The 14,232-nt window shown below is 41.7% G+C and overlaps 1 protein-coding gene across 1 annotated transcript in view; it reads left to right on the top strand.

Annotated features, from left to right (window-relative positions):
- Positions 1–13,537, top strand: part of LOC120570713 (NACHT, LRR and PYD domains-containing protein 12-like) — a 565,262-nt gene extending 551,725 nt beyond the window's left edge. The window contains exons 16-18 of the mRNA XM_039819198.1: positions 4,168–4,341; positions 11,125–11,171; positions 12,647–13,537. Of these exons, the coding sequence (XP_039675132.1) occupies positions 4,168–4,341; positions 11,125–11,171; positions 12,647–13,185 (760 nt within the window). The 3' untranslated portion in view covers positions 13,186–13,537. The remainder of the gene's footprint in view (positions 1–4,167; positions 4,342–11,124; positions 11,172–12,646) is intronic.
- The last annotated feature ends 695 nt before the right edge of the window (positions 13,538–14,232 follow it).

Below are 14,232 nucleotides of genomic sequence, written 5' to 3'. Positions count from 1 at the left end.
GGATCAACTGGAAGGGCCTGGAGAAGAAAAAGCTCAGCTGGCGTGACATCTGGCAGATGGAGGGAGCGAGGCTGAGCTTTGTCATCAGAGCCACATATGACCTGCTACCCTCCCCCCAAAATCTGAAAGTGTGGTATGGAGAAGATCCCGCCTGTCCCCTGTGTCATGTACCTGCATCCCTAAGGCACATTCTATCAGGGTGTACTATAAGTCTCACCCAAGGGCGCTATACTTGGCGGCATAACCAAGTACTCAGAGAACTGACATTAATATTGGAAGAGAAGCGAACCACCACAAATAACCTTCCACAAATATCAGCAGGGCAGGTCAACTTCACAAATTTCGTACCAGCTGGCCAACATCAAGAGCATCACACAACACCTATGCAAGCATCCTGCAGTCAGCGCGGGATTGGAAACTGGAAGTGGACCTTGATAAGAAGCTTGTGTTTCCCCCAGAAATAGTAGCTACAACACTCCGGCCAGACATGGTCCTGTGGTCTCCAACAACAAAACTGGCATATGTTGTGGAATTAACCGTACCATGTGAAGATGGGGTTGAAGAGGCTTATGAGAGAAAAAAGAACAAATACTCAGACCTGGCGGCTGAAGCATCCCAGGGCGGCTGGAAGACTAGCATCTTCCCAGTAGAGGTGGGATGCAGAGGATTTACTGCCACATCTACGACCAGTTTGTTGAGAAAAATAGGGGTGAAGGGTCGCTCCCTCCAACAGGCCATCAAGTCCATGTCAAGTGCTGCTGATAAAAGCAGCAATTGGCTCTGGATCAAGCGTAAGGACCCCAAATGGGCAGCAAGGTAGAGACAGATGGTATGAGGTCAGGCTTTGCCTGACTCAGGGAGAAGGATGCCCCTGCTATGCAGAGTCCATCAGGGATATGGAGGGTATGGTATAGAGGGGGGTGTACCTAGGACGCTAGGTATACTATTGAGCCCTCTGGAGACATTATGGGCTTCAATCAACGAAACGTCGATAAAGCAGGGTGCCCACCTGATGACCCCAATGACATACCTTACCCTCCTTTTCACCACTCCACACCGACTGCTAGTGTCAAGAGTTTCCTACTAAAGGGATTGAAACATCTAGTCCTATTAGCTTTACAGAGTGATTCCTTTAATGCCAACTAAGTGTTCCAATCTCTGTAACAGGATTGTATGGTCAATAGTGTCAAATGCAGCACTAAGATCTAGTAGAACAAGAATGGAGACAAGTCCTTTGTCTGCAGCAGTTAGAAGGTCGTAATAATTTTCACCAGTGCCGTCTCTGTGCTATTATGCTTTCTAAATCCTGATTGAAAGTCATCAAATAAACTATTGCTATGTAGAAAATCACATAACTGATTACCAACTACCTTCTCAAGGATGAACCGTTAGAAGTTGAGGGCAAAAGGTGATGGATTTTATCATTAAAGAAGCTCATGAAGTCATCACTACTCAGAGCTAGAGGAATAGATGGCTCAGTAGAGCTGTGACTATCTGTCAGCCTGGCTACAGTGCTGAAAAGAAACCTTGGGTTGTTCTTATTTTCTTCTATTAGTGATGAGTAATAGTCTGATCTGGCCTTTCTTAGGGCCTTCCTATAGGTTTTGAGACTTTCTTACCAATCCAAACGAGATTCTTCCACTTTGGTGGAACGCCATTTACTTTCTAGGTTTCGCGAGATTTATTTTAATTTGCGAGTTTGGGAGTTATACCAAGCTGCTAGTTTCCTTTGCTTCATCATCTTCTTTTTGAGGGGAGCAACAGAGTCTAAAGTCGTCCGTAGGCAGGTCGTAGCACCGTCTACAAATGTATCAATTTGAGAGGGACTAAGGTTAACATAAAGGTCCTCTGTTATGTTAAGGCATGACATAGAGTAAAATGCTGTTGGAATATCTTCCTTAAATTTAACTATAGCACTGTCAGATAGGCATCTAGTGTAGACGTTTTTATCTAATTTAGTATATTCAGGTATTAAGAATTCGAAAGTAATTAAAGAATGATCTGATAATACCGAATTCTGCGGAAATATTATTAAATCCTCAATTTCAATACCGTATGCCAGCACAAGGTCGAGGGTGTGGTTAAAACAGTGCGTCGCCTTGTGCACACTCTGACTGAAACCGATTGAATCCAATAATAAGTTGAAAGAAGTACTAAGGCTATCATTGTCAACATCCACATGGATATTAAAATCACCTACAATAAGTACTTTGTCAGATTTAAGGACTAAATATGATAAAAACTCTGAGAATTCAGATAAAAATTCAGAATACGGACCTGGAGCCCTGTAAATAACAACGAATATAATTGGCTGTAATGCTTTCCATTTTGGATGTTGAAGATTAAGAACAAGACTTTCAAAGAAGCTATAATTTAGTTTAGGTTTAGGATCAATTAACAGGCTTGAATCAAAGATGGCTGCAACTCCCCCTCCTCGGCCTGAGCCTCTAGGAATTTGAGTATTAATATGACTGGTAGGAGTGGCTTCATTTAGACTGACATATTCTTCATGGCCCAGCCAGGTTTCAGTAAGACAAAATAAATAAATTTTATTATCTGATATCAAATCATTTACCAATACTGCTTTAGAAGACAGAGATCTAATATTTAATAGTCCACATCTAATTTTCCTATTTTGTTCTATCGTTGCAGTCGTTTTAATTCCAATAAGGTTGTTAAGTATAGCGCATCTTTTGTTTACCTTTGATTTAACCGATCTGAGTTGGGGGACAGACACCATGCTTATTAGACTATGAGTGGGCGACTGCTCAGAGGGGCGCGTAGCACTGCACTTCTGATTACTAATATCAAACTTGGGTTGTCATGGTTTATGACCGATAATAGACTCGGTCAGATTTCTTGATATGAGAGCGGCTCCGTCCCAGGTGGGATGAATGCCGTCTCTCCTAATCAGACCAGGCTTTCCCCAGAACGCCCTCCAGTTATTCACATAGCCCACATCATTAGCCGGGCACCACCCGACAACCAGCGGTGGAAGGATGACGTACGGCTGTACATTTCATCATTGGTCAGGTTTGGCAGGGGTCCAGAAAAAACTACTGAGTCCGACATTGTCTTTGCGTATGCACAAAGTGACTCAACATTAATTTTAGTGATCTCCGATTTACGACCATTACCACCTACGTGAAGTATGATCTTACTGTATTTACGGTTCTTTTTAGCCAGCAGCTTTAGATGGGATTCTATATCGCCCGCTCTGGCCCCGGGGACACATATGACCGCAGCCGCTGGGGCCGCTGGCTTCACATGTCGCAGTATAGAGCCCCAATAACCAGAATTGGCTTCTCAGCGGGTGTATCACTGAGTAGGGAGAAACTGTTAGAGAGGCGAAGATGCTCCGGTTTAGAGCAACCGTCATCATGTGCACTCCCTGGTTTAGATCTAACGCTACGCTTCCCTCGGACAGTCACCCACTCGCCCGGCTGCTCGGGGTCTGCCGGGGGACAGCTAGCAGAAGCTGCAGAAGCTACAGTATAAGCTACATGGCGCTGGCTAGCTACGGAAGCATATGATTCTGATTCCATGGTGCGGAGCCGTGCCTCAAACTCACTAAGCCTTGCCTCCAGAACAGCGAATATACTACATTTATTACATGTTATCACTAAAGGAGGCAGAGGAGTAGCTAAACATTTGACACACAGAGCAAGAAAGAGCAGGAGAGGGAGAGGAATTAGCCATTGCTAAGCTAAAGTAGCTAACAGCGTTTTAACAATTGTAAATTCAGCGAGTCAGTCGCTGTAAGTGAAGCTAAGTATAAGTGCTTGAATAGAACAATTGTAATTCAAATGCAATCCAGGCAAATAGCCGCTAATTTAAACAATAAAGCAGAGTTGAGTAAGTTTTTGCTGGAGCAGCAAACTAGCGTTTGTAACACGGGAACACCGGAAGTGACACAACACGCTTACCTTACACGTCAGTACGTCAGTAACAGTAATTGAACTCAGCTGCTAAGACATTGTCCTCAACATGGAACAGCATTAAAAAGAAACCATACAGCACCCCCTTGTGACAGTCAGTGTAACGTAAATTGGAAGCTCATGAGCTCTTTACACTGAAATAAACACGGGTTCTAGTTTCTTCAAAATGCTTATTGTCACAGTAGCAAGAGAAGAGATAATGAGCATGTGTGTGTGTGTGTGTTTTCAGTCTCTCAGGCTGTCTGATTTCAGAGGATGGCTGTACTTCTCTGGCCTCAGCTCTGAGCTCCAACCCTTCCCATCTGAGAGAGCTGGACCTGAGCTACAATTATCCAGGAGACTCAAGAGTGAAGCTGCTTTCTACTTTACTGCAGGATCCAAGCTGGAGACTGGACACTCTCAGGTATGGACGGACAGACACCAATGTTCCTCGGTCACTTACTGAGGAACTTTGGTTCATGTTTAATGATGAATCTGAGTGAAGGTTTATCACAGAGGTTCTCAATCGTATTATAAAAAGGTCAACATGTTGTTTTTTGTTTAGACCATTTTACACACCAAACTAAATAAATCTCCCTCATCCCTCCCAAACCTCTTCTTACAACCTCCAGCCTGTCAGTCTGTCACCAGGGCATAGAGAACGCTGTTGTGCATGTCTCACAGCCATTTTCCACTGGGCGCATCTGTGTTGCCTTCCAGCTGTATTCTGTTTGTGTTCCGTCCTCTGCCACGCGCCATACCACGACTCAGAGACTTTATTGTCTCTACAAGTACTTTACAGAACAATCACGTGTTTATTAAGCTAGTGTCTACCTTCCACTCCAGGCATTCCTGCAGTTAAACTCCATGCCTCCTCTTTTCTGGTGTTGTCCTGATAAACAAGATCTGTGATGTCTATTATGTTTTTCCACCTCCAAGATGAATCTCTCGTTGAAGTAATTTTCCGACATTGAGATCTGCAAGTTGGCGGCAGGTGGTTCCAGCAGTTTGGTACTACTGCTTCACCTCTCCTAATACAAACTGGGAGACCGCCTGACTATCAAACAGCATATGAATCTTGGGGGTCATGGCAGTTACTTTCCAAAAACATCAAAACGTCAAAGGAATCATCACATGTGTATTTAGTGGCCCTGTACCTGCTGATTCTCACAGCTACACAATTGTGGGGAAACTGGTCTGCTGCTTGTGGACGCTCATCTCGGCATGTCGTCTCACCGGAAGACCTCGCTGTTCCACTTGATTCGTGGAGTCAGTACATCTTATACTCCAACTTTCTGGATGATGGACGAGCATCTGCCTGGTCCCCGTCTAGCCAATGTGAGGGGCGCAGACAGAGAACGACCTCCATACCAGCGAAACAGGGTTATTCCATCATCTTGTGTGCCATCCTTCCATGTGTGGATGTGTCCATGTGGAGACAGCCATCTTAACCCTGGGCCTGCAACCTGTGAGTCGCAACTCATGGAAAATTGGAAATCAGCTGTTCCCCATGGACACTACTTTTGTGATGCTCTCTCCGCAGTATTATGAGGTAAAAATCCTCCGGCTCATGTATTAAGACAAATGCCACACAGACTGCCACCGTGTTTTTTTAAACAACATCAAATGAAAATGTCTCTCACTGTTAACCACGCAAGCGTATTATGGAACTTGAAAACAAAACTGAAATGTGTGTTTGGTGGACATTTATACATAGCGATATATAAAAAACTGAACAACTGGAACATTTGCTAATGGAATCAAATCACTCCTACAACTCCTTTATTTGAATTTAATATCCCGGGTTATAATGTGTACAGACGAGGCAGAAGTAAAGGAAAAGGCAGTGGGGTTTTGATTTATCAATCAACATTTATTTATATAGCACTTTACAGCAACCAGCAGGTATCCAAAGTGCTTTACATCAGGATCCAAGAATAAAACAACATGGCATACTAAAAAGAATGAAACATAGAAAACACTCCAATCAGAAAAGGTTACATAGAGACAGGAGGAGGAGAGGGAAACCACTATACGTATTAAAAGCCATTCTAAACAAATAGGTTTTGAGTTTGGATCAAAAAAGAGCTTCATCTGTAAAAGAGCGAATATAAGGGGGTAACTTGTTCCAGAGTCTCGGGGCAGATCACCCCCATGTATACCTTAACCTTGGGACTTCTAAATCCAGTTGGTTTGAAGACCGCAATGACCGGTTGTGCTCACACAGCGTTAAAAGTTCGGACAAATACTCCGGGGCCAGGCCATTTAAGGCCTTGAAAACAAACAATAAAATCTTAAAATCAATTCTAAAATGGACAGGGGGCCAGTGTACGGTGTAGAGAACGGGAGCGATGTGTGCACGTCTAGATGTATTTGATAAAAAGCGAGCAACAGCATTTTGCACAAGTTGAAGTCGTGAGATGGAGGTCTGATTCAGACCAACATGAAGAGTATTACAGTAATCTGACCTTGAACTATTAAAAGCATGAATCGCCTTTTCTAGGTCATGCCTGTTAAGGAATGGCTCAACTTTAGCCAGGAGACGGAGCTGGAAAAAGCTCATTCTAACATTTTAACGGTTTATGTTAAGGAGAGCATCCCAAGCAAACAAATAAACATTTATGAAAACACCCTGGAGGGTGTAAGGGTCACTATTACATTGTACCCCAAAATCTCTTTTGTTGTGCAGTGATTGTTCCACATTTTTTTACTGCATGACAAGTTGGTCTCAGGCAGGTAAAACAGCCTTTAGACCACCTGAATCATTATATAAAACAGCCCCGTGTGCTCTAAGTGATTTGATGCGTTTTTTAGGCTACAGCATATTTTGTCACATACAGAAAACATCTCCTCACTATCTGCTACCCGCCTGTCCCCTGAACACAATGTATAAAACATCTCCTCACTATCTGCTAGCTGCCTGTCCCCTGAACACACTGTAAAAAACATCGCCTCACTATCCACTTGCCATTTGTGTAGCCTGGGCTGTCTACAGAGACCGCGTTTTTTTACTGTGTGTTCAGGGGACAGACAGCTAGCGGATAGTGAGGCGATGTTTTTTACAGAGTGTTCAGGGGACAGGCAGCTAGCAGATAATGAGGCAATGTTTTTTACAGTGTGTTCAGGGGACAGGGAGCTAGCGGAAAAATGTTGTAGCCTAAAAAACACGTCACATCACTTAGAGCACCTTTTAAGATCCATGACCAAAAAAAAACACGTTATTATCCCCACTGTAAAATAATCACTAAGTACAATATTTAACATTTTGGAAATTTAATAATGCATTTGAATGTTTACTTACTCTTTAAAATCATCCATAATGCTGCTACTCCTCCTCTAAAGAAATGTATTAAGCTCAACTCTGAAAAAATGAGAACCACTCAGTCAGCCACTAGAGGAGAGTGCTGTATTACCAATCGCAAAACTTTGTTTGACAAATTATTCTTTTCTTTTGAGGCCCAACCTCACGTCAGTTTGTGATGGCATCACGAAAATAAATATTAGAACGTGATACCATCACGATTTTGTGAAGATTTACATGCTGGGTTTACGTTTTTTAAACTACTGTATTTCAATGGGAAGCATCTTACGTGATCACAGCACAAATCTTTCTGCCAGTCGGGCTGCAGCAGAGAAGCTGATACAGCTTTGATATTATTGGTATTTTTAGCCCAATAACCGCTGTTTTAATCAACATTTATTCACCAGATCTTATCATGGTTTATATGTATTTCTTTTAATGTTATTATGTATGTATTATGTCTATTTCGGCCAGGGAAGCTGGATTGCTTTGTTGATTATTGATATTTTTAAAATGAAAATTCTACATCTATCAACATTTATTTAGCTGTTATCATGGTATGCATTTCTTTATTTTAATAAAAAAAAGAAAGCTGATCGCTGTCTGATTCTGTGAATGAATGCCCACATTGCATTGTGGGACATCAGCTTTGAATGTGCCCAGCTCACCTCATATTGTAGCCTACTGTTCTGTCTTGTGTGCTCATTTTGCTTGATTTTAGTGCTTGTGTTGTGCACTTCAATTTGTACAGCACTTTGGTCAACTTTGGTTGTTTTAAATGTGCTATATAAATAAACTTGACTTGTCTTATTTACTGTAATATTTCACCGGTAATAAGACAGAAATAATATTATTAAAATAAAGAAATGCATACCATGATAACAGCTAAATAAATGTTGATAGATGTAGCGTTATAATTTTAAAAATATCAATAAACAACAAAGCAATCCAGCTTCCCTGGCCAAAATAGAGCAAAATAATAACATTAAAAGAAACTAGTGCAGTTCCCGTTGAAAATGTGCCTGTTTGGAACGGGCGATTACTTGGCCTGTGGTATTGCTGCTTGTAGAATTCATCAAAAACAAATTGTAGCCTACCCCAAAATTACTTACAGAAGGACCCCAAACCACTTTAAATGCAACTCCCCTTTATACCCTACTACTAATTTACTGATTTACCTGACACAGCACGTTGCAGATTCAGAATGTAATCACATCATGGCAGTGTGCTACCCACCGGCCCGTTATGAGAGCGAATCAGCACATATCTGTGTTAATCACCACCAGAACCGGACCGTGTGTGTGTAAAGAGAGAGAGAGAGACCCGAGGTAGTACTCCTAACTTACTGATTTACCTGTCAGAGAACGTTGCAGAATCAGAATGTAATCACAAAATATCACAATGAAAATGTGGAATAATCAGACATTAGCCTCATGGACTCATGGCCTCACTGGCCCTCGGCTAAACAGCACATATCTGCGTTCATCAACCACCAGAACGTGTGTGTGTGTGTTTGTGTGTGTTTGTGTGTGTATGTGTGTGTGGGAGAGAGAGAGAGAGAGAGAGAGAGAGAGAGAGAGAGGTGTAGAGGTGAAAGATCCGAGTGAGTCACGACACAAACAGGTGCTCAGTCAGTGTTTGGATGCAGTGCGAGAGGGGGAGTGGCCAGCAACTAGAGCGGCAAAAGCCAATGTGTGCTTCTCTCTCTTCTAAATATTTAATGATATCTTATGCGTTTCTTATTTAAACAAGATAAAACTTGTCAAGTTTGAAATCCACCGGACTAACGGTTTGAGAAATATGCGCTTAACACCCACACACACACACACCTTTTACTTCGGTAAAAGATGCACACATTGGCTTTTGACGCTCTAGCCGCTGGCCACTCCCCCTCTGCTCACTGAGGACCAGAGACAGAGAGCAGCGCAGCTTTGGCAGCTAAAATGTGACACACCTCAGACCCGCAAAAATATGCAAAGTAAATCAAAGAAATCTAGACGCACCCTAGCGGTAGCAAAATTATTTTGCAGCCAGGGGGGTCTAGGCACTCTCCGTTGACTTGCGAGCTGGAAAAAACAAACTCTGGTCAGGCCAATCACATCGTGTATAGAGTTGGTGGGTGGGGCTTATGGCTGCTGCTGCTGGGAACATCGGTCTTCTGGAAGACTTGGAGTTCAGCTTTTCTTTGAGAAAAGAACAAAAAACGGCACTGAAGTCATTCTTAATAAAGGAAGATGTGTTCGGAGTTTTGCCGACCGGATGGCAAAAGTTTAATCTATCAACTAGTTTCACTACCTTCGGATTGAGCTCTGTTAATGGTGAGTTCCCAGACCCAACATCAGCATGTTGGTCTGGCTTGTCAGGCTACAACTTTCTGTCTTTGACTTTGAATAAACAAACGACAATTCCTGAATTTAAGTACGTTTCAGAATCCCACACATGCAAAGCATAACCACAGACAACAAGTGCAGACAGAGTGTGATGTCACATATAGGCAGGCCATCTATCTTTATAAAGTGATATATCTGTATATACAGTATGTGTATTTGAGTTTGGGTGCGTGTTTGGGGGGAAAGGTAACCTGCACATCAGCAGACGCCACATGCAGAACACTTTAGAACAGCAGGGGGTCTTTGGTAAACTGTCTGGATGCTCTCGCTGTTTCATTTCCTGCCTGAACGGCTCACGTTAAAGTGATGGTTCGGAGTAATTTGACCCTAGGGTCCTTTGCACCATGACCTCGAGCCAAACACCCCCCCAGAAGCTTTTTTCACCTGGTTCTAACATTGGGAGAGTTAGCGTAGAGTAGCGTTAGCCGCTGAATAGCTTAGCGCAGAGGATAATGGATCCGAAGTGTCTCTTAACATTACCCCACTAATAATGCCCGAAATGATACCAAAGGTCTACACTAGTACATATAGGTTATGCACTCATAAAACGATGGATTGTAAAGTTTGTAAGTACACCAGAAGTTTATGTAAATAACACTTGCCTGCTCTCTTCAGCTCTCTGCTGTTGTTGTTGCTGCTGTAAGACGAGTGCTTAGGGACATCTACAAATTACAACACCGAAAAGAGATGCAACAAAAATATTTTTTAATTTAACTTATTTTTTAAAGTAAGTGCTGTAGTATAACTAGCAGGAGACAAGTAATAATTGAGGTAAGTTTGGAGACATTACCTTATCTAATCATTAAATTAATAAATATTTTGTTGCATCTCTTTTCGGTGTTGTAATTTGTAGATGTCCCAAAGCACTCTTACTGCCCGGTAGTAACAACGCAGCAGCAGCAGCAGCAGCAGAGAGCAGAAGCCAGCAGGCAAGTGTTATTTACATAAACTTCTGGTGTACTTACAAATTTTACAATCCATCGTTTTTATGAGTGCATAACCTATTTGTACTACTGTAGACGTTTGGTATCATTTCGGGCATTATTAGTGGGGTAATGTTAAGAGACACTTCGGATCCATTAGCCTCTGCGCTTAAGCTATTCAGCTGATAACGCTACGCTTACGTAACGCTCCCAATGTTCGACCCAGGTGAAAAAGCTTCTGGGGGGTGTTTGGCTCGAGATCATGGTGCAAAGGACCCTAGGGTGAAATTACTCCGAACCATCACTTTAAAAAAGACCTGGTGCGTATCTTTACCGTAGTGGAGCAGCCGCACGCATGCTTGTGCATGGTGTGGCTGCTGGAATATCAAGCATTGACTTGAATGGCAGCCATTGCACGCGGGCCTCTGGAACACAGATCAGACGCCCTGGTGGAAAATACCAGTCAGAGTAAGTGTAACCTCACCGTGACAGCTTTAATTGCCCTGACTGTGATTTGAACAAGCTGCAGAGTTGTGTGATGTAGCCTACGCCCTGGAGTATGAAGTTGATGGTGTCTTTGTTTCTTCCTGCAGGGTGGACCATGGTGGACCAAAGAGACTGAGACCTGGTGTGAGGAAGTGTGAGTGTGTTTTAAGTTTGCTCTAAGAGAACTCAGCTGCGTTACACTAGTTTAACTCCTTCCTGGTGATGGAAGTATGATATAAGATGAGTTTACTTATTATTTCAATGTTTTACTGAACAGGATGCTGAGTGCTTAGCGGTTGATGGTGAATTGGCTAAATCTCCCTTTACCAGTGGATTTTATTATTATAGGCATAAGTAATTATAAATAAATAATTAAGAAGCATTAGCGTGGTGCCTCCACTGTGGAACTAATTAACTCTAGTGAGCTGTATAGTATTTCCCCAGAAACAAATGTCAAGTATTTTAAATGTAAACCGTAGTAAAATGAAATGTTGTCAGTGAAAGCTGTGGCTGGCATTAACAGCTGACTGTCCCTCACGGCGGCGCTAGCTTAAACATCAACAGTTAACACTTTTCCAAAGATAGTGAAAACAAAAACACAGCTAACCTGCCTGAACTTCACTTCAAACTACGGGATAACAAGTTACCAAACTGAGAGTTGAACACGACTGTTAGCTGCTAAAATGATACTTCTGCCAAAACTTTAAAAGTCCATTAGTCTCCAAACATCAGTCAGCTGGACATTAAACTTAGTTTTTCTCTCCTCTGCTGACTGCATGGTTCTCCCTCCAACATGCTCTACTTGTCCTCTCTGACTTCCTCCTTTCTTTTCTACTCCCCATCAAAGTCATCTGAAAGATGTGGAGAAAGATGTTAGGATTTAATTAATTAATTTTAAATCCACAAACAGAACCAACTGAACACGTTGATCCAACAGAACTAATAAATACATAAATAGATTAATCAACAGTCGAGCCAACAGAAAGCTAACTTTGTTTCTTTATTTTTTATTCACACATAAGTTGTTGTGTTCAAGTAGCCTTCAGTTTTCTTCTCTGGATGTTGTTAATTAATAAGTGTTGAAAAAACGCACAGTTCATAAACACAACACGGCATTATTAATGTCACAAAGAAGGTTAAAAGGTGAATAAAGTGAGTTGAGGTAGATTTATCTTCCAGTTCCTCCCTGATGGGAGACCTGGTATCAGATATACAACACAGATGCAAACATACCATACTCATTTTTCATACATAAACTGGTATTTCTATAAAGTGAACATCAGCTAATAGCAGTTTTAGAAAGCAGATGGTTCAGAGCTGCTTTGTGCTGCAGTAGAAGAAGATGTGAGAGTTTTATTAGTGAGACTTTATTCAGGTCATGTTCCTAGATTTAGATCATCAGCTGTCATCACCGGGTCAACACGAGGACAAGAAGCTGAACATTGTTGACATGTTGACTCTCATGTTCACTAACTGTTCATGTTGTTAGAACTGGATTGTTAAACATCACTCACAGCTGAATATGAAATGAACGTTTGAATGATTTTCTTTCAGTTATTGTCAGTGAAGTTGTTAATAACTCATCAGATGATAACCTGCAGCTGTGTTGTGTCTTGTTCTCTCCATCAGATGTCTGTGAACTGGAACTGGACACAAACACAGTGAACAGATTCCTCAAACTGTCTGACAACAACAGTAAGGTGACAGGTGTGGAGGAGGATCAGCCATATCCTGATCATCCAGACAGATTTGACCGCTGGGCTCAGCTGCTGTGTAGAAATGGTCTGACTGGTCGCTGTTACTGGGAGGTCGAGAGGAGAGGAAAGGTTCATATATCAGTGAGTTACAGAGGAATCAGAAGGAAAGGAAACAGTGATGACTGTAGGTTTGGAAAGAATGATCAGTCCTGGAGTCTGCAGTGCTCTGATGAACGTGGTTACTCTGTCTGGCACAATAAGAGAAGAAGACGCATCTCCTCCCCCTCCTCTTCTGACAGAGTAGCAGTGTATGTGGACATTCCTGCTGGCATTCTGTCCTTCTACACAGTCTCCTCTGACTCACTGATCCACCTCCACACCCTCAACACAACATTCACTCAACCTCTTTATCCTGGGTTTTCTGTCTGGCCTGCTGGTTCCTCAGTGTCTCTGAGTCCTCTGCAGGACTGAGAGTCTCTCCTGTGGAGAGAAACACTGACTGAAGATCAGCTGCTGAAATCAAAGTTCAGTCTGTTTACCATCACACACACTCTGCACTGTGAAGCAGATCTGAGACTCAAACACAGAAACATTCATCTGATTTCATCTCTGGGATTATCAACATTTGAACTGTTGGACTAAAAACACTTCATGATATGGAACATCTAAAGAATCAACTGTTAATGGTTACTATTATGTCCTTTATATTTTGAATCATACTGTAATATATTTAAAATTTGGAAAACAAATGTTTCTATAACCAATCATCATATAGTCTAATGTTTCTAAATGCTTTTAATAAAATCTATACGTTTCATCTTGAGGGCGATCATTTGATCATATCATGATTTTATTCATCAGTTGACTCTTTACTGAGATTGATACACCTCCATATATATATATATATATATATGTATATATATATATATATGTATATGTGTATATGTATATGTGTATATGTATATGTGTATATGTATATGTATATATATATATGTATATGTATATATATGTATATGTATATATGTATATATATATATATATATGTATATATATATATATGTATATGTGAAAAAATAAAGATGTATATCCCTCATATTATGTTAAGGGTCAATTTGACCCATTTGCGTTTTGTGTTGACCAAAATACTGGTTAACCTATCTTTTCTCCATGAAATTGTATGACATTTCCTCATTTAGGGTCATGAACTTGTTCATAAAATCTGGACACACTGATGTGTAGTGGAATGTCTGTTCAGAGTTTGTATACAAAGATGATGTTGCGGGTCATTTTGACCCGGAGACTTCTCAACACCCATTTAGGTGTGTGTGTGTGTGTGTGTGTGTGTGTGTGGGGGAGGGTGTTTGTGTGTGTGTGTGTGTGTGTGTGTGTGTGTGTGTGTGTGTGTGTGTGTGTGTGTGTGTGTGTGTGTGTGTGTGTGTGTGTGTGTGTGTAGCGATGCTATTGGCGATCCGGTTGTGAATTTTCCTATGATGAAGAGGATTCAGGGGACCAGTCTGG

The sequence above is a fragment of the Perca fluviatilis genome, chromosome 2, assembly GCF_010015445.1.
Source record: "Perca fluviatilis chromosome 2, GENO_Pfluv_1.0, whole genome shotgun sequence".
NCBI classification, from domain to species: domain Eukaryota; kingdom Metazoa; phylum Chordata; class Actinopteri; order Perciformes; family Percidae; genus Perca; species Perca fluviatilis.
The sequence above is the reverse complement of the archived record's forward strand: the minus strand, read 5'-3'. Positions and strand labels throughout refer to the sequence as shown.